The sequence below is a fragment of the Amblyraja radiata genome, chromosome 15 (genome assembly GCF_010909765.2).
Source record: "Amblyraja radiata isolate CabotCenter1 chromosome 15, sAmbRad1.1.pri, whole genome shotgun sequence".
NCBI lineage: Eukaryota > Metazoa > Chordata > Chondrichthyes > Rajiformes > Rajidae > Amblyraja > Amblyraja radiata.
This window is the reverse complement of record NC_045970.1, coordinates 44038227-44060071: the sequence shown is the minus strand read 5'-3', so window position 1 is coordinate 44060071 and position 21845 is coordinate 44038227. Positions and strand designations below refer to the sequence as shown.

The 21845-nt window shown below is 40.7% G+C and overlaps 1 protein-coding gene across 1 annotated transcript in view; it reads left to right on the top strand.

The window, feature by feature from the left end:
• The first annotated feature begins 264 nt into the window (after positions 1 to 264).
• The window catches only part of arid5b (AT-rich interaction domain 5B), a 153074-nt gene continuing 131493 nt past the window's right edge, over positions 265 to 21845 (top strand). Inside the window, exons 1-3 of the mRNA XM_033034284.1 lie at positions 265 to 720; positions 1042 to 1296; positions 13399 to 13633. Of these exons, the coding sequence (XP_032890175.1) occupies positions 700 to 720; positions 1042 to 1296; positions 13399 to 13633 (511 nt within the window). The 5' untranslated portion in view covers positions 265 to 699. The remainder of the gene's footprint in view (positions 721 to 1041; positions 1297 to 13398; positions 13634 to 21845) is intronic.

Genomic DNA, 21845 nt, shown 5'->3' with positions numbered 1-21845 from the left:
GGGGTGCAGAAATGCGCGCGGCCCGTGCACGTGCAATAGAATTTGCTCCCTTCTCAATTGATTGAAGTTTACATTCTCTGTGTGCGCAGCCCGTGCACTCTCTCCCTCTCTGTGCCTGGGGCGCGCTCCCGCGTGAGTGAAGCGCGTCCGCGACGCCCGGGCGCGCGCTCCCGGGACCCGCTGCAGGAAATCTTCTGCCTCTCTCACACACACACGCTGACGTCATGCCGCAGGTCCTGGCAGGGCGGTAGAGGCCGGTGTTGACAAAAACCGCGGCGAAAAATGAACCCCCGCCTCCGACCCGCCGGCAACCGGGCCAGGGGTGATCCGGACAGCCGCCCCCTCCCGCCCGCCGCCCCGGCTGCATTTCTACCCGCGCCGGGGGCCGCAAGCATCGCAATTCGGCGCGCCTCGGGGTTGCAAAGGCAGACTTACAGATCACTTTGCAGAAGAAAAACAATAGGACTTTCAGGCGTTTGGTGCAGTTTGGGGAGGAGGTATCAAAACTTGGGGGGAGGGGCGATAATTGGGTGCAGACTGCGATCATATTGGATGTGTCTGGGGAAAGAGAAATGAATTTCATATTGCACCATCTCTGCACTTTCCTACGAAATATTCTTGGAGCTGCCAGGACCTCGCACATTCATTCAAGCCAACTTTGGAAGAGAATGTAGACTTCAATCAATTGAGAAGGGCGATATGGAGACGGACTCAATCAAGGTATTAAACTGCTTTCTGCTATTATTCTCACACTGCCCTCCAAACCCTTCCACCGTCTGCACCCTTCCCTCTCCCTGACTTTCAATTGACTTGTGGATGAGGCATAAAAGTTTTAAAATATATATATATTTATATATATATATATTTTAAAAAGCTGACCTAAATCTCTTCAGAAATTGTTCCAAACATATTTTGATTGATTTTTTTTTAAAATCCCTTCCCAGTCAAAATTTCCCCAACGTTTCACTTTTTGTTTTGTTTGGGAAAAGAAACAATATATTTATTAATAGTGTTTGTGTATGTTTTTATTTCCCCCCGCAGTGGGTCGGCTCTCCGTGCGGTTTACACGGAGCCTACATTTTCTACAAAGCTTTCAAATTCAGTCTTGAAGGCAGACCAAGAATCCTCTCCCTCGGAGACTTTTTCTTTGTAAGATGTAAGCCAGGAGCTCCGATTTGCATAGCAGAACTCCAGCTGTTGTGGGAAGAGAGAAACAACAAGCAACTTTTGTCGAGTTCCAAACTCTACTTTCTCCCCGAAGATATACCCGAAGGAAGGTCGATCGGCCACGGAGAGGTGATGACCCCCCCACTTTCTTGTTTGATTCACTTTTAATGGACTATGTAATGGGGTTTTTTCTCTCTCGTTGCTATAATTATGAAATATGGGCTGTACACTTTGCCGTGTATATTGCATATGCTGGACATGAACTTTATAGCGAATAAGTACATTCATAGAATGCGTTTGTATAGTGTAAAGCGAAAAGGAATTGATATTTGCACCCTCCCCCTGTAGCTCGGTTGGGTAATGTTCAGCTATTTGTCTTGGGCATGGGGGGGGGGGGGGAAACTATGTGATTAAAAATATTTAGCATGGACTAAAGGGCGGAAATTACGAAACGGGGTGAGATCAAAGCTATTATATGAAGGCGTGTAAGCGAGTGAAAAGGGACAGGTACAACAATACAGTGAAAGGCCAGCTCTGTGTCTCGCTATCTGTGCACCAGAGATGTGATGCGCCGAGTCTTTTTTTCAAGATTGTCAACATGTGATGTGTTTTTACAGTGTGTAGTGAAAACGGGTCCTTTTCCATGTAAACATCCAAACAGCACATTCAGATGAGAGAGAAAAAAAATATCTAGCGTGCCAAGGAAACAAGCCTCTCAATTTTCCATGCTATGACGCAAATCTTTAAATAACCTTTTTTAAATTAAAAACTGAAATCTGACTCAGTTTACCATATAAATACATTAGAAGGACAGTGGGGGACCGGATTGGTCTGCGCGGCGTTTGTGCTCTGTAATTTAGTAGTGATGTGTGTGGAAATCGATGATAAACAGTTACGCATTGGAAGTGCTGGTTTAACGTGACGTGTAAATAGTCCAGCGTTTAAACTGCATTTTTACAGTATCCTGATAGGGGCGAGAGAGTATAGATTGGAAACACTACAGGCGACTAGTTGTGCTCGTGAAAACAGCTCTTGTCTGCACGTCGAAGTTAATTGTGCATTCTGAAAGACTGGCGTGTCAAATTACCTTTTCATATCTTGCAACAGGTTTAGAAGCAGTTAATCCCTCGTATTGTTTTTTAGTGTTCTCTTTTCCGAATACATTAGTAAAAAAGACCCAACTGCGCTGCTACTGTTACTATCCAATCCAGTTAAAATTCGACCTGTTTACCTGCTTAGTTTCTCTTTCCAGATCGATAATTACTAAATTCATTGTTGCCAGTTGAAAAAAACTATTGAAAACACTTAGTGACCTTTCTCCAGAGTTCTGTTACCCCTCCCCCTGTCTAAATTTTCCTGTGCAGCTGTCTCCAACCACCCCCCTTCCTTATTATTTGCTTTTGAAATGTATTACTTGACGCGGTTTAGTGATCGGGGGGGAAAAAGAATAAAATAAATAACGAAACATAGATCCGTGGCACTTCAGGCTAAATCCGCCCCCTCCTCCAGAACATGTTAAGCAGCTGAAAGCGATTAGCTTATTATGCAGGGTGGAATATCTGCAAATGCCACAATTTAATAGCATGCCATTTGCATCTTGGTGGCTGAATGCAGCAACGCGGGACTCGTCATTGTTTTCTCAATGCGAACCTGCTGGTTGATAATTTTTGTTTATTCAGCTAGATTGTAGGAAGTCGTATTATGATTTTACATGCATTGGAAGCGATGCACAGCTGTTTTCACACGAACCTGTGTGCGTTTGTGTGTATTGCCCTATATATGAATGCACTGTGTGTTTTTAGCATTGCGGTTAAATTGTGCTGATTTGCTATTTCTGATATCGGAGTCCACTACCAAAGTGCTGTTGTTAATGATTAACACCCAGTTAATATCGCCCGGAAAACCTCAAAATCATCTGAGGGAGGGGGGTGGCTGCAAGCTGGAAGTTTGCTCCCACGGACAGGGCTGAAATTGTGCAAATACCTTGTGTGATTCACAATAACACGACGAGGATGGGAGCAGGTTGTAGTTTCCAGATGCTGTCTTACTTCACGGCCGCTGATGTCATTTCCCTTCTGGCCAGAGTTAGTCATTCATTAGCAAAGAGAAACGGAGGCAGGAACAGCAACAAGCGCGCACTCACACTGATCCCTAATCCTTGGCAAAGTGCCCAGAGAAACTTACACCAAGCTCCAGCGAGCTCAATACGAGACTCCCATTAATATGTGAACGCAGTTGTCACATATTAATAGGTGTGTTGTGTACATACAGTTCTCGTCAGCATTAATGGTTATCTATCTCTCCCATTGTATCATCCTCTTTTATATTACACCAGCTTTCAGCTCGCTGAATGGGAATTACGAGGTAATTAACCCATCATTGTCATATTGATTTCTAAATTTAGAACCCCCCCCCCCCGAAATCGATAATTCATCATTTTTAAGAAATCTTAATTTTCAAAGATATCACTTGCCAAATGTTTGTGAACTTGGTGCTGTGACACCGTGACCTTTTTTATCCAATGTCAAAAATAGATGGATTCCCATAAAACACTTGGACTGCATTGGAATGAAAATGATTTACGGGAATGCTGACGTATTTCAAAAATAAATAGAGTCTAATGGCACGGAAGCAGGCCCTTCGGCCCGACTCGTCCATGCCAACCAAGATACCCCATGTGAGATAGTCCCATTTGGGCCATATCCCTCTAAACCGTTTCACTCTCTGTATCTGTCCAAATGTCTCTTAAATGTTTGAACTATGTATCTCACTTCCTGAGCAACCGGTATAAATTAGATTGTACATACATACTTTGCTTGTGCACACAATATAATGTATGCCACACAAAAGCATATGCTGTTGTATGTTGTACACTATATACACAAGCATTTGGGTATGCATGTTGTGGTTTTTATGCTACAATTACAATAGCAAAAGTACACCAATTTTACACCCTGCTTCGTGATATCGCAAACTAGAGGGAATATGGGAAAGATGCCATTGAGCTGGGAAAAGTGCGGAAAAGATTGATGAGGAAGTTACTGGCAGAGGTTGGTCAGGCTAGAACTGTATTGCTTGGAGTGCAGGAGGATGAGGTCTGAACTTATTGTGATGTATATAATCATGAGGGATGAACACACAGTAATGAATGCACAGTAATTTTTCCCAGGGAAGGAGAATCAAGACCCAGAGGGCATATGTTTAAGGTGAGGTGGGGTGGGTGGGGGGGTTTATTTGGAATCTGAGGGGCAATGTTTTCTTCACACCGAGTGGCACTTATGTGGTGCAAACTGCTAGAGATTGAGGCAGGTACAGTGACACAATTTAAAAGACATTTAGACCGGGAGATGGATATGAAAGATTTTGTGGGATATGGGTCAAATGTGTGCAGGTGGGATTAGCGTAGATTGGTATCTGGGTCAGCATGGACTAATTGGGCCGAAGGATCTGTTTTCATGCTGTACGACTGCATGGCTCTCTCTGAACATTTTGATTCTTTGTGGAGTTTAACTTTCTCAGTCACGGTTTGAAGGCAACACATCAATGCAAATTGAACTTGGGAAGCAAAGGACAATCAATGACGAATAGGTCAGAGTGTGGAATCTACAAGATGTGGCCTCACAAATAAAGATGACGTAAGAAGGAGAAAGAGTGGGATGAATTTGTGAAATCAAGCTATTCATAAGAACCAACCAGGCAGCGAATAAAGATGTTTCCACTGAGCAGACCAGACGAGAGGATATTGGTTGGTTCAAAGGGGAAAAGATTTAATAGGAATCCAAGGGGGTCACCTTTTCACACAAAGGGTGGTAGGTGAAGGGAACAAGCTGCCATAGGAGGGAGTTGAGGCTGGGACTATCCAACGTTTAAGAAATAGTTAGACAATATTGCCATAGAGGGAGTGCAGAGAAGGTTCACCAGACTGATTCCTGGGATGTCAGGACTGTCTTATGAAGAAAGACTGGATAGACTTGGTTTATACTCTCTAGAATTTAGGAGATTGAGAGGGGATCTTATAGAAACTTACAAAATTCTTAAGGGGTTGGACAGGCTAGATGCAGGAAGATTGCTCCCGATGTTGGGGAAGTCCAGGACAAGGGGTCACAGCTTAAGGATAAGGGGGAAATCCTTTAAAACCGAGATGAGAAGAACTTTTTTCACACAGAGAGTGGTGAATCTCTGGAACTCCCTGCCACAGAGGGTAGTCGAGGCCAGTTCATTGGCTATATTTAAGAGGGAGTTAGATGTGGCCCTTGTGGCTAAGGGGATCAGAGGGTATGGAGAGAAGGCAGGTACGGGATACTGAGTTGGATGATCAGCCATGATCATTTTGAATGGCGGTGCAGGCTCGAAAGGCCGAATGGCCTACTCCTGCACCTAATTTCTATGTTTCTATGTTTCTAATAGGTATATGTGCAAGAAGGAACTGCAGATGCTGGTTTAAACCGAACATAGACACAAAATGCTGGAGTAACTCAGCGGGACAGGCAACATCCTTCTCTCCAGAGATGCTACCTGTCCCGCTGAGTTACTCCAGCATGTTGTGTTCTACAGACGGGTACAGTGCCCTCCATAATGTTTGGGACAAAGACCCATCATTTATTTATTTGCTTCTGTACTCCGTAATTTTAGATTTGTAACAGAAAAAAATCACATGTGGTTAAAGTGCACATTGTCAGATTTTATAAAAGGTTATTTTTATACATTTTGGTTTCACCATGTAGAAACTATAGCTGCGTTTATACATAGTCCCCCCCCCATTTAAGGGCACCATAACGTTTGGGACACATGGCTTCACAGGTGTTTGTAATTGCTCAAGTGTGTTTAAATGCCTTCTTAATGCAGGTATAAGAGAGCTCTCAGCCTTTCCCCCAGTCTTTCCATCACCTTTGGAAACTTTTATTGCTATTTATCAACATGAGGACCAAAGTTGTGCCAATGAAAGTCAAATAAACCAGACTGAGAAACAAGAATAAAACTATTAGAGACATCAGCCAAACATTAGGCTTAACAAAATCAACTGTTTGGAACATCATTAAGAAGAAAGAGAGCACTGGTGAGCTTACTAATCGCAAAGGGACTGGCTGGCCTAGGAAGACCTCTACAGCTGATGACAGAAGAATTCTCTCTATAATAAAGAAAAATCCCCAAACAGCTGTACGACAGATCAGAAACACTCTTCAGGTGTGGATTTGTCAATGACCACTCTCCGCAGAAGACTTCATGAACAGAAATACAGAGGCGACACTGCAAGATGCAAACCACTGGTTAGATGCAAAAAATAGGATGGCCAGGTTACAGTTTTCTACATGGTGAAACCAAAATGTATAAAAATGGCCTTTATTAAAATCTGAGAATATGCACTTCAACCACATGTGATTTTTTTTTTTTCTATTACAAATCTCAATTTGTGGAGTACAGAGGCAAATAAATAAATGATCGGTCTTTGTCCCAAATACTATGGAGGGCATTGTATATGGATAGGATATTTCCATATGGATTTCAAGAGAGAGTTAGATTTAGCGCTTGAGGATAAGGGAATCAAGTGATATGGGGGAAAAAACAGAATGGGGTACTGATTTTGGATGATTAACCATGATCATATTGAATGGCTCGAAGGGCCGAATGGCATCACCTATTTTCTATATTTCTATGACGGGTTTGGAGGGATATGGACCAAACACGGACAGGTGGGACTAGTGTAGCTGGGGCAAGTTGGACCGAAGAGCTGTTTCCACGCTGTATCACCCGATGACTCTCTAGAGGCGAATATTGTTATAACCTGGAATGGATGGCCTGAAAAGCTGAAACAGAAGCTGATTCAATAGGAAGTTTGTCAAGGAAATCAGATGCGTACTTAGTAAAGCAACAAAAAGGGGGGATTATTGAGAAAGAGAAATGCAACATGAGATTATATAGAAAGCTTTGAAAGAGCTGGTACAGGCATTGGGGGATGAATGGCCTCCTACGCAGTTAGATTTGCTAATAGATTGCTATTGTATGCTCCTTTTCAGATTTTTTTTTAAAGACTTTGTCGCAGAACAATTACCTTCTATTTCAACTCTAATCCACCTTTTTGTTGCTGTGCTGTGAATCATAAGATGCTAATTGTGCCTGCATATTAAATTTGGCATAAATATGCGGCATTAATAATGGCAAACTATTCCAGTAAAGCTGAATAAATTGTAGTTCATCTTCACTGTACAGTATATTAATGTCCTACTCCCCAGAGGGATCAAATAGAATGAATACCATTATGCAAATCTGCAAAATACTCTGCAGTATATTTTTGGCAACAATTTTTTTTCCAAATTTTGCATTTCTTATGTTCACAAGCACTGTTCTGATACTGAGAGCATCATGGGCTTTTTCATTTAATGTGCCAATTATTTGAATAATGTCATCTGTTTTGAATATAGTAATAGGAAAACAGCAATATCCTTTTCCCCCCCAAGAGTCACTTGTCTACTTCGAAATTCAAATCCAGCAAGCAGCATTGCCTGCATGGCAAAGCTCATTTTAAAGTGGGTCAGTCACTGAAGGCAGTAACTAAAGATATGTTTAAACAATTTTTTAAATATAATATCGGAGGGGAAATAATGACATAAATTTAAACTGGAGAGCAAGATCGTAATATTTTATGACTATAAGTTGGTCTGGTGGAAGGATCGCGGAACATAAATACCTTGGAATGAAATTTAACATTTGTTAAAAAATACTTTCCTAACTCCATTGCTGACATGGGTAATTTAAAGAGCTCTTAAAAGCTTGCTTTCAGAGAGAATTTTTTTTATTGTTCGGGGTGTTGGGTGGGGTGGTTGCAGGGTGGATGAGGGGAAATAAAACGATGGTGCCAAGCATCTGACTTCTTTAAATTAGGTCCCAGTTACCAAATACTCTTGAAGTTATTCTGCCCTCTAATAATGCCGTGAATTCAATAGTAAGGCTCTAATAACTTGTTGAAGTCCTCTGCCGCCTTTAACAGTGAAATGACTGGGCTCCAATGGTTACACAATGTTCTTTTAAGAGTACAACATTTTATATAATATCTGTTCAAAAATTTCTTTCTGGCAACAATTCAGTCAGCATTCTGGCAGGTTTCCAAAGATTTGTGCGCAAAGGTGCAAGGATTATGTAGGTAGGCAGTGCGAGATTCTTATCTTACAGTTTTTAATTCCTTGTAAAATGGAAATAGCAGGATACAATGCTGGTGCTGCATTGATGAGTGGTTTTAGATGAGGCAGCATTATCAGCCCCGAATTGCTGAGCTGATGAAAATAGGTCATAAACAAGGAGTTGCATGACACAAATACCAAGGATAAAAATGAATATGAAAATCAAAATCTGCAGACGCCTGGAATCTGAACTGAAAACAGAACATGCTAGAAAAAACATGGCAAGACATGCAGCAACTGTGGAAAGATAAATAATTTGGGGGAATCGGATCTGAGGAACACCATCAGTACAGCATATGTTTAAATTACCATCAATTTAGGAATCTCATAATCCTATTGCGCCTGCCTTTTGTAGCCTCGGGCTAGAGGTTTACATAGAAACATAGAAAATAGGTGCAGGAGGAGGCCATTCGGCCCTTCGAGCCAGCACTGCCATTCATTGTGATCATGGCTGATCATCCCCAATCAATAACCCGTGCCTGCTTTTTCCCCATATCCCTTGATTCCATTAGCCCCTAGAGCTCTATCTAGCTCTCTCTTAAATCCATCCAGTGATTTGGCCTCCACTGCCCTCTGTGGCAGGGAATTCCACAAATTCACAACTCTCTGGGTGAAAATGTTTTTTTCTCACCTCAGTCTTAATTGGCCTCCCCTTTATTCTAAGACTGTGGCCCCTGGTTCTGGACTCGCCCAACATTGGGAACATTTTTCCTGCATCTAGCTTGTCCAGTCCTTTTATAATTTTATATGTCTCTATATGATATACCCCTCATCCTTCTAAACTCCAGTGAATACAAGCCTAGTCTTTTCAATCTTTCCTCATATGACAGTCCCACCATCTCAGGGATCAACCTCGTTTGGGAAAGGCTGGAGTAGAAATCCTAAATAAGAAATGCCAAGATCTGTTAGCACCTGCAAATCAGGAGAGGTAAAGCTACTGAAGATATATTTATGTATCTGCCCTGGAGTTCACTGATCATTCTACCAAGAGTTACTTTCAGACTGCTCCATTCACTAACACAACCAGTTATGGAAGTTGCACTGGCTGAAGTGTACGTACCTGCACAGAGAATAGCTCTGACAAGTCTTTATAGGCTGTAAGGCTATCAGGTTCTCATCATTTGAGCAGCCATGGTCGCCATGTAAAAGTCCGTACAGTACAACTGCGTAAAATTAAATACTCCCAAATAATATCAGTCTGAGGAAGGTTGCCGACCTGAAACGTTGTCTATCCATGCTCTCCTGAGAAGCTGCCTGACCCGCTGAGCTTCTCTAGCACTCTTTCTTTTGTTTCACAAAATATTATCTCTTGGTTTGTCCTGAGTCAGCTAATTGGAAGGCTACTGACCTTGGACTAGAGACCAGAAAAATAACTTTTTGGGCATTCACCATTGACATTCGTTCTGGTACATCAGGTGAAAGAGCTGGTGCAGAGTGGGTGCTGACGTCTCCTTTGGTAGAATAGTGCAGAAGGATTAATTGGGTCGGAAGGAACTGCAGATGTTGCTTTACACCAAAGATAGACACAAAAAGCTGAAGTAACTTGGAGATGCTGCCTGACCTGCTGAGTTACTCCAGCATTTTGTGTCTATCTTCAGGGTGATTCATTGCCAGCATGGAAAAAAAATGACAGCTTTAGACACTATTTTTTGAAGTGTGATCAAATTATAAGGTGGGCGTTGAAGTAACAGTTTGGATAGTTGAGACCAGTGCTATCCAGAGAGAACGGTGGATTTGAAAGAAAATGGGACCATTAATACATTTTTTAATTTTTGCGCTTTATCTGTTTATACATTTTTAACGTTGTCTTTGTTCTAAACATGACATTTCTCAGAAAACATTGTGCAATCAGGATTAGGACACAAGCTACTTATGATTTGATTGCAGGCCAAATAAATTATTGTGGGAACGAGAGTGCATTTTCAGATCATTCATAAAGTGAGTGATACAATTCAGAGTTCCAAACGCATATGTGTGGTTCATGCTCAATGTAACATTAGTGTTGGAATCTACATGTTAATGTAGATTTATAACATTGAGCTTTTTACTAATTGAATTTAGAATGTTAATAAAATTGAAAATCTACAGGTTTTTGTTAGAAACATGAATTACTAAATAGCCACTTTACATAAAGGGTTTTCTCATTCCTATAGGCATCATTTCTCATGTTGCGAGGTCAGTAATTCAATAGACAGCAAAGCAGGTGTACTAATCTGTTTTGACCTGAAGAATTCTTTCTTTGACCTCATGAGGCAACAGACTGAAACATTCTCAGCATGACAGATTTTCTTTCTTTTGGTAGCTGTTTTATCAAAGGGTTGAACAGAGCAAACCATACATTAACTAAGATTATTATATGGATGATTGCATACAATTTCATTGCTAACAGTAAGCAACATTTTATTACATAGTTTACTTGTACTTTGTGTCAGTTTCCTGTAACATTACTTACATTATAAATTATGCTAAATAATTACTTTATTGCTTTTTCTAAAGATGAATATTGGAGATTTTCATTAAAAATAGTATGATTCTGTTTGGTGACTTGTAGCTGTCTCCTTGTGTAAGGTCTGTTATAGCAAGTAATTACTTCAACGTTACAATCTACAGCCACAAATAAATCTCTGGTTTCTATATTTTAGTTTCCATCTTTGTATTTGAGGACTTTATAAATGTTGTGCAAAACCGTTTAAGTCATTATGAGGGGGAGGGGGATGAGATCTGATTTTGGGCATAGGATACCTTTCAGATCGAAGCTTTTACTCTGTGTAATCCTTAAATCGTATCTGGGAAAGCATCTGGAAATTCTGGCATTAAAGCTGATTTGATGAACTTTGGAAAGTGATTGTTTTCACATTCTCATATTACAGCATTACTGCCTACACAGCTAACAGATGTGCTCATCAAGGCAGTAAGTATAAAAGAGAATTCAAACAAATCACACAACAACAGAAGATTCAAAATGGATCACAAAAGCTGTAAAATGCCTTTGTCTGTTTCCTGTACTTGAGCTTTATTAACCAGATGACATTTTCACAAACTAATGCAGACATCGTTTCATTACCAATATCTGTTTACGTAGAGCTTTAACATTTTTAGCAGTGAGGGTTTTTCATTTATAGGTGAACATGGTGTAAATTATATTTCATTATTGGTAAACGAATGTAGAATTTTTTTGGTGGGGGGGATGGAAGAATTCGAGGAAATTGTGAAATTTAAAGTGGATTGGTACAGATCCGTTTATGCACTTTTGTTTGTGGTGGTTGCACACACACATTATGGTTAAAATAAATTTGATTGATTATTTCAATGGCAAATGCAAATAATGGGTATGTTCCTTTTCAATGGTTTTCTAGTTCAGCTTTATAATCATGTAGGCATGTTAGATATTTAGTGAAAATGATTTATGCTGCATGAAAGAAAAATAAATAAATTACAAGATTAGGAAGAATCTCAAAAGGTTTGAACAAAAATAAGAAGATAGTGCTGAACACTTCGAATCCTTAATTTATTCTGGCACAAAATCTTAAAATGTCTTCAGTCATATTATGAATGCAACACTCAAACTACCTGTGCAAACAATTGACATTCAGAGTGCGCAATATCAATTGCACTAATAAATCTTTACATAAGTGTTGACATCGATTTTTTTCTTCTAAAGTCAGTCAGTTTTGTCCCTAGAATTTTGTCCCTCTCATGATATTTTCAAATAATGCACAGAATATTAATTTTGAATTGGTGACACAAGAATTGGCAGATGCTGGAATCTTGAACAAAGCACTAAGTACTGGAGGAACTCAATAGGTCAGGCAGCATCTGTGGAGGGGGATGGACAGGTGACGTTTCTGGTCGAGACCCTTCTTCAGACTGGGAATATTAATCTATCATTTTCTCTCACAGTTAAATATATTCAGAAAATGGCAAATGCAGATGAAAAGACCTAGCACACATGATCCTGTAGTATTGTGGCACACAGTGGAGATGAAACAATAGTTTATGTTTCAGAGTGATCGGATACTTCTTTATCTCTGCAGTCTACATGCAGAAGCTTTTCAGAGAGACAATTTCAGAGATTAGAAGGAAAGTCACCTGAGCTGCTCTCGTAAACTTTTGAATGGTTTATTACAGATTCCTTTTGCAGGCTACCTAGGCATTTTATCAGCTGAATAATAACACAGGAGAGGTGGTGACAAGCAGGCACAGGTTTAACTGAATTGCGATGATAACTAGGGAAAGAAAATGAAAGAACCTTTTTGTTTTAAGAAGTGTAGTAAATTGTCATGATCTGGAATGCATTGCCTCAAAGGGTGGTGGAAATAAATTGAGCAATAACTTCCAAAAGAGAATAAATATGTAGGAAGGAAAAAGTGCGGGACTGTTGGGAAGGAACAGGTCAGTACGACAAATTTTTATTCGGACTAACTTGATGAATTAAATGTACTCCTGTGCAGTTTAATCCTATGTAACGATGCAGTTGCATAGCGATATTATTAGATATTATTCAGTCAGCCATAGAATTAATTTAGAATATTAAAATCTTATGTTTGAGATGTGCTTGACTTTTGTAAATGGAAACCCTGATTGTGTGAAATGTAAAAAAAAAAAAATGAGGGGAGACCTCATTGAAACATACAGAATGGTGAAAAGCTTGGATAGAGTGGCTGTGGAGAGGATGTTTCCATTGGTGGGAGAGTCTAGGACTAGAGGTCATAGCCTCAGAATTACAGGACTTTCTTTGAGGAAGGAGGTGAAGAGACATTTCTTTAGTCAGAGGGTGGTGAATCTGTGGAATTCTTTGCCACAGAAGGCTGGGGAGGCAAAGTCAGTGGATATATTTAAGGCAGAGATAGATAGATTATTGATTAGTACGGGTGTCAGAGGTTATGGGGAGAAGGCAGGAGAATGGGGTTTGGAGGGAAAGGTAGATCAGACTTGATCGGCCGAATCCCCTAATTCCGCTCCCTATCAGTTATGATCTTATGAAGCTATGGTGCACGATTAATGGTCAGCAAGCTCTTATTGTTCTTTCATTGAATCTTTCTGGTACTCTTTACAGGATGAAGTTGTGGCTGTTTCAGAGAAAGTAGTTGTGAAGCTGGATGACCTGATGAAATGGACGTGCTCGGATTTCAGCACATGGACACGAGGCCTCGGTGCCGTGTCACTGAAACCCTCGAAGAGAAAGGAGCTGAGGAACAATGGACAGAGGGAAACCTTGCATCACTACAGGCAATGCACTCTCAACAATGGCCTCAGTTTCAAGGATGTGTTAAAAGAAAAGGCTGACCTTGGTAATTATTTTATTTACATTGTTTTTTAATTCAAATTTGAAATCCCTTTTATTCTTATTTATCTTTTGATTCAATTTTAGCTTCAGTTGATACTGAACAGATGTGTATATTTTCATTGAAGTTGCTTGGTCTGGTGGATTTTAATGGCTTGCAGTTTGGCATTGGTTATTTTCAACTGTTATGACATTTATGATGTTTTTGTGTCATTGATGTTCTTCTTTAGAGTCGCAAGTTTAATGTTATTAGACATGCATGGGAAAATAAATGTGAGGTCATCCTTTAAAATGCTTGATTTTCCAGTTTTATATAATCAATGGTCAATATCAAAAATGTTATCCATTTGAATCTGCGACTGCCTGTCCCTCTTTCTCTCGTACCTTTTTGGCCATGATTTTCTGTCATCATCTATCCTTTAGCTTTGCTATGTCAACTGTCACGTGTTATGCAACGTAATGTTCAGCAGGTGTCGACGGGGAGCACAATGCTGAGGTTTCTACCAACTCTTTTGACATCTTGCATTGGGAGGAAAGAATTGAATGAGCATGGTCATATTGTGGATAAACCACTGATGTTTGTTTTCGACCAATCTTGCCCTTTCGGCTATTGCTTTGCAGTGTCCTGTTTAAAATAATACTTTTTTGGGGGAAAATGCGCCAACACCAACGCTCAAAATGTGGATTTCAAATATGTCGGAAACGGCATATCTTGAAGAAATGCGACTCCTAGCAGGTAAAATAGACCAATTCTTATTGATTTGGTCTCCTTTTATCGACTTCTTACAAGCATATGGTGCAACACAACCATAGAAATAAAATGTTTCAGAATCAGGTGACGGGTGGCCAGGAACATTAAATAGGTATATCGCTTTCAATCTCCTTTTTCCTTTTTTTCTCTATTTCGTCTCTTTCTCTTTCTTTTTCTACTTCTTCTTTCGGGCTATCTTTCTATTTCACGTACCACTCTATGTCAATCTCTCCTTTTCTATTCTTTTCTTCCTTATTTCTGTTTTATTATTAAATTAAAAATAAGAAGTTGTATATGAAATGTAATATGTCAACAAGTATTAGGTACTGTGGTGCCACATTATTGTACTTCTAACAAAAAAAATAAATAAAATAAAAATAAAAAGGCAAATAAATAAATAAATGGATGGATAGATAAAAAATTAAAAAAATTAAATAATACTTTTTTTGTAATTGATTTGCTTTCCCGGATGGAGATGCAGTTTTAAAGAGGATGATAAAACAATCAGCATTGTATAATAACCAGGTTCATTATTTAACATTGTTATGTTCTAATAACTTGGAAAGAATGTCGCTCTTAAGTTCTTAATGAATTATAGTAAATAGGGAATATATGTATCTAATTCATATTGTGATTCAAGTCTGGTTAGTTGCGCTTTTAAAGTAAGTAAATTTTACGTTATTTGTTTTGTCATTTTTATGACTAAAATACAAAGTATTTGACCAATATTTTGTCAATATTGAAGGTTCGCTTTGTTGAATGGGCATCTTTGTATTTTAGTCATTTGCAGTTTATGAAGTAACTCAAGCCACATACATCAGCTGTAACCCATTCTGATAATGAGCAGAAGTGAGAGGGATTTAAAGGTTTTGGCTGGCTGCAGAAGTCTACATCATTAGCTTGTGAGAAATAAACAATTGGACATTTGAAGCCTGAATGGGCACATCCAAGGCCCAGAGCTTGTAAGGATTTTGTCTCATTTTGCTTTTGGAGGGGTACATTTAGCACCCATATTAAAGACACACATATATGTTCATTGGAGAGTGCTGTGTTGTACTCTTACCCTCCTCACCTCCCACCCATTCCAGCCTAAATAATGATCTAACATTGCTGACAATGTTCAAAGAATGACTGACCAAAACACATTTAGAATTATTGTTTTCTCGCACTGATGCTGCATTTGCATGGCCTTGGATCCTGCCAACACCGATCCTCTCCCCCCCCCCCCCCCCACCCCCGAGTGCCTCGATCACCCTGACAGCCAAGATGGAGACTCTGTCGCGATAAAGACGAGCAAAAAAATCAATCTGGTGTGCCGAAAAGGCCCATTTAGAGTAGTTGATCAGTTTAGCTTCAGGTTCTGCAACAGCCAATTTAATGCTGGCAGACCAATTTCCCTCCGGGGATGAATAACGTTTTATCGTATCGTATCGTAATGGCTTTTGTGAGTCGGGTTCCATCTTTCAAACTGCAATTCTCTTGAGCTGCCAAACAAGTTGCTGTTTATATGTTAAATGTACAAATAACTCTTTGTCTCAGCTGGTTCACGAAGTTCAACTTGTTGTGCGAGCAAAACCTGTTTGAGAATGTATGCTATAGTAAATCAATTTTCAATTGGTGGTGCATGACCAATTTTCAGTGCAGTTTATTGGATATCGGAGAAGTAGATCAAGGAAGTGGTTTCAAGCTTGAGTTTCTTCATTGGTTGGAATTCGTATCATTGTTGGTACATTTATTGTTAAGTCTTTTGAGACTACGGGACGTGTTCATCACATACAGCATATCTGTAAAAAGCCAATGTATAGATCTCCTTTTCAGTTTTGAACCGCATCTATTGCTATTGACCAAGTGGCATTTTCATGAAGCAAAAAGTAATTTCCTATTTATTTCCTCTTGCCTGCACCCAGGAGAGCTGGGATTTCCAGGAAATTGCTGGCCAGTGAACTTCCCTCAAAAGCCGCAACGTGTTTTGTTGCCGAATTGTGCTTCTCAAAAATAAATATTACGCAAGGACAAGAGCCACTATTTTCCAATATCCAGCAAAACTGCCTACCACTAGAAAATACTTCCCTCTTGACCTCAGCAGTTGCATGCATTATGGAAGAAACATAGAAAATAGGTGCAGGAGTAGGCCATTCAGCCCTTCGAGCCAGCACCGCCATTCAATATAATCATGGCTGATCATCCAAAATCAGTGCTCCATTCCTGCTTTCTCCACATATAGCTTAATTCAGTTAGCCCTAAGAGCTATATCTAACTCTCTTGAATACCTTAAAGGAAAGAAAATTTGATTTCTAATCACGGTTAAGTTCTGCTAAGGGCAGTCAGTCTCTGGTTGATGTCCGGAAAGCAGCTTTATTGCAATAGAGTAATACATAATGAACAAAATTATACTTTTCCCCCCTTTAAAAGCAGGATATAATTTCCATAGGCTATGAGCAATCTAGTGGGTAATATCATTGGAAGGCCTTGTATGGAACTACTGGCAGTCACTACTCAAATGAGATGGGATGTCATTATCCCCCAATGGGTCCCACTTGGTCTAGCCCCTTATAAAAGTGAGCGTGACTTATTCAGCTTGCAAGGTTTCATTGCTGTCACATAAACACTTGGTTCAAAGAGAGGCTAACTTAGCGAAGGTTGGCCCCCTGCATCTGATGATTGTGTTCATGCAAATTAATATGTTCCTTAAAGGTATGCGCAACACTTGGATGTGAGAGAATAGTATGTTTCACAGGATATGTTTTGCTTGTTTTTATAATGTAACTGTGGGCAGCACTTAAAAATATACAATATATTATTGCGGGAATTCTATTTGGAGTGTAAGATCACGATCCAGAACAAACGAGAATGGATGAGGTTTTAAAATGCCAACTTTCTTCCCCTCACAGTTCCTATCAAATTTGAATCTCTGTGCCTCGCAGCACCGTCATTCAGTGGAGGAAACATGGGCCTAGAGGAGTGCGACCCATCCTCTTTGCAATTGATGCCGCTCCCAGTAAAGATCAGTGATCCCGTGTCAGCTATGGGCCTGAGGAGGTCAGGGGGGAACGAAGATGAATTCCTGGTAATAAAAAAGGAACTGCAGATGCTGGTTTATACCAACGATCGATACCTAGTGGGGGTAACTCAGCCGATCAGGCAGCGTCTCAAATCTCAAAAAGATGCACTCCTAGGTTAGCCAATATTCTCAGGAACATTCATTGATGTAGCAGTTTAGATCGGAAAGTGAGCCTGCCTTGTGAAAACAGTGTGGCAAAGGAAAAATAAGAGGTTCTACTGTAAATTCTTACATCACCTATGCCAAAAGTAGCTGACAATTTACTCCTCCCCTGCCCCTTTCCCACCACATGCATACAAGTGCACATGCACACTCGTGTGTGGAAATGCATGCATACGCATGTGCATATGCATGCATCAACGAATACACCAACGCATGCATGGGCACACACTGCACATAATTTGGAGTTTCTATGTCTGGCTTTGTTATAAATATGATCTTAATAATAATAAAGAAAGCTAGTCATTAACTCAGTAACTGAAAATTTGAAGCAGTTTACTGACCTTTCAGTTGACCTGAAGAAATGTATAACCAATTGCAATTAGTATGAAGTAATTGACCATTGCTCTTAAAGACAAAGGACTAATTAGTTGTTGAACATAACAACCAAGCAAAGCGTCAAACAGCACGAGAACAGGCCATTCGGCCCAACTTGCCCATGCTGACCTAGATGCCGAGCCTAAACTAGTCCCACCTGTATGTGTTTGGCCTTTATGCCTCTAAACGTTACCTATCCATGTGCTTGTCCAAACGTCCTTTAAATGTCATTATAGTAAGTGCCTCAACTACCTTCTCTGGCAGTCCGTTCCATATACCCACCACTCTGTGTGTGAAGAAGTTGCCCCTTGGGTTTCTATTAAACTTTCCCTCCCACATACAGTAATCCCTATGTCCTCTGCTTCTTTATTTCCCTACTCTGGGTAAAAGAGACTGTGTATTCACTCTTATCTATTCCCCTCATGGTCTTGTACGCCTCTATAAGATCACCCCTCAAACTCCTGTACTCCAAGGAATATATAGTGCAAGCCTGCCCAACATCTCCCTACAGCTCTGCCCCTCAAGTCCTGGCAACATCTTCGTAAATCATCTCTGTACTCCTTTCAGCTTAACAACATCCTTCCCATAGCAACAAGATTCATCCCATTCCAAGATCACAAACTACCTATGAACAGCACCAGGAGAGATCTGCTAGCATTATAATGTGTTACATTTAATGTGTCTTTGGCACTTGAAAGTGTTACACATGATTGTCTGAACATTTATATTGTCAGCCTTAATGAAGGAAATGCAAGCAAACCTAAAAACAACCAAAGGTTGAATGTAATGACAATAGTTTGGTTGCAGGCAGACCTCCTTGAGGGGGTTCATCCAAGTTGGTCAGCACAACTTTGACAAGGTAGTCGCCAGCATTTTGAAAGTCTGAAGTCTACCAGCCTTTCAGAAGGGTCCCGATCCAGAACGTCATCTACCCATGTTCTCCAGAGATGCTGCCTCACCTGCTGAGTTACTCCAGCACTTTGTGTCCTTTTGTGTAAACCAGCATCTGCAGTTCCTTGTTTCTACATTTTGAAATTCTCTTAGCCCCACTGTCCCAAGGAAATTCCTGGCGATTCAACAAATAAGGTTGTATCTTAGGTTGGGCATTAGGTTGCCTTAGCATATGGATTATGACAGTAGAGTATTGGATGAGTGGAGCTTATAGCAGGTAGTCAATGGTTGGTAAGCAGATGGGGGCGGAATGGTACCATTCGGCGACTCCGTTTCGGTGCCTCCGTTTCGGGGTGTTGGAGTTAGGGTTAGGGTGCCACAGCGGTGGGCCAGTGGAAACCAATTTCCAAACTTGTTAACATAAAGCTGATCTCACTTGCAATATCCTTGGCATAGGAACTTCTTGCAGAGGGTGATGAATCTCTGGAATTCACTATCCCGGAGTATTGTGATGCATGGAACACTTTTATTTATCTGGAGGTATTTACAGAGGTTAGGGTTAGGGTTCTGATGAGTACAGATATTATAAACGGAGGCGCCGAATCGGCGGCGCCGGAACGACAGTGCCGAAAAGTACCCGACCCAATGGGGGACCCGGTGGACTAACTTGTTAGGCGAATGTAACAGGGGCAGCAGAACCTTGGGTGTGGGGAGGCTTGCAGTCGGTAGTCAATGTGCTGTATTGCATCTCGTGCTCGGCTGATGAAATAAAATACAAGACTGTAGGGAATGCCATCTCATCCAGTGTAGTTCCAGCAAACTGAGGGAATAATTTGTGCATTGACTCACTGTAATTACTGCGAGACAAGAATACATAGGTTATTTCCATTATAAATGTTAGTGACTACAAATTCAGCCTGCTAAAACTGCCCATGTGAAAATGGACGTTTTCCAGATTTTTTTATCTGCACTATCTCTGTAGCTGCTAACACTATCTTCTGCACTCTTGTTTATTTTGTTTCATGCACTACCAGGTGTAACCATATATAATTTGTTTGGATGGCAAGTAAAACACTGTCTCTCGATACGGTATGATTTAAAAAAAAACAAAAAAACAATTCTGATACATACGATCACGAGTCGCACTTGTGAAGATTGGCTTTTTTCCGCTGAAGTTAAACTGTGAATGTACCAGTGGCATTCCCCATGCATTATGTGTTTATAGCATTACCAGGAGAAATGAATCGTGTTGTTCTCCGACTTGTATGACTTGTTAGGTAGCCAGTCCCTCAGTGGCGAGCTTTAACAGGGATCTCCTTGAGTGCAGTGGTGCATCTGGTAGAGCTGCTGCCTCAGTGTTGAACTTGAGTTGCGTCTGTTTGGAGTTTGCTTGTTCTCCTTGTGAACGTGTGGGTTTCCTCCAGGTACTCCTCCGGTCTCCCCCCCCACATTCCACCAAAGACGTGCGAGTTTGCAGGTTAATTGCCCTCTGTACAATTGCCCCTCCTGTGTCGAGAGCAGATGATAAAATGGGATCACAGGACTAGTGTGGATGGGTGACCGACGGTCGGCTTGGACTCGGTGGGTCGACGGGCCTGTTTCCGTGCTGTATCTTTCAATTTAATTTAATTCAAGTCCCAGCCCCGGAACCCAGAGAAGACTCCTGAAATGTATTTACTTGTCAGCGTTCTTTTGGACACCCTGACTCACTTCAAGCCCAGCAACCTTCCTGTCTGCAAGCTTGTGCAAAGGTGCGTGGAGGAGAGGTGCTTTGTTGTGTAAACCTGATCCACGGACATCCACGCTCTGCTGAATGTTGGCTTGCTGTACGGAACAGATTAATGGACCTCTGCAAGTGCTGATGGAAACCTCTCCCAATTAAATTGCAAGCAACCCTGGTGCTAGGACTCTGCAATTTGCCCCTTACAGAATTCACAATCCATAAAACATGTGTTATGGAATAAAATTCGCTCCCGTAGAATTTATATCAGGGCAAAAACACATAAGTGCAAAATCTATATATTTCCAAAACCTATCTTGATGCATGCACCAATGACGAGGTTTTGCATCAAGGAATCTCACGATATGGGCATCTTCTAGGAGCGCAATTCCCCTCCCCTTAACGTAATGGGGGGCTCATCTGTGCAATGGAAGAAGACAATACAGACTGCTGGAGGAACTCTTTGTCAGTGGAGGGAGTTCCTTCAGCAGCCTGCTTTTTTGTTACAGATTCCAGCATCTGCGGTCTTCTGTGCCTCCTGTATCCTGGAAGACGTTGGTAGGAGTTGTACCTCAACTTCACATTGATAATCAGCAATGATGCCATATTACAGCCCTATTCTATTCTTGAGAAACATTGTAAAATAAGACAGAATTAGGTCTCGACCCGAAACGTCACCCATTCCTTCTCCAGAGATGCTGCCTGTCCCCCGAGTTATTCCAGCTTTATGTGTCCATCTTCGGTTTAAACCAGCATCTGCAGTTCCTTCCTACACATTACATTTTTAAATAAAGGTGTTGCATGTTTCTGCACATTCCCAGAATGCTGCAATGTCTGCTTTAAGGGAAGGGAAGTCCCAGATCAGAATAGGTTTTGCTCTCTTGAATCGTATTACCCAATAAGCGGGCAAACTTGGTGTTTTATCATTGAAGGCTCTTGTCAGAATTCAAAGTTAGGCCTTTAGACCAAATGTTTTTAGGAATGCAATTACAAATTGAACGTTCTGTTCCACTGGTTGTTTCATCCTTAGGCATATTTTGTGGAGTCAGGAAAATACTTTGATGTTTAAGTTATCGGGTTGTTTGAATCTTATTTTGCCACTATTCTAAATTCTCCAACCGTTTCTTTACATAGCAATTAGCTTTCTCTTTGTGAAGTGTACTTTTTGTACATTAGGATAATAGCCTTATCACAAATGAGTAATATATTCTTTTATTTAATTTATTTCCTTATCTGTGAGCCGGAATGATGAAAACTAT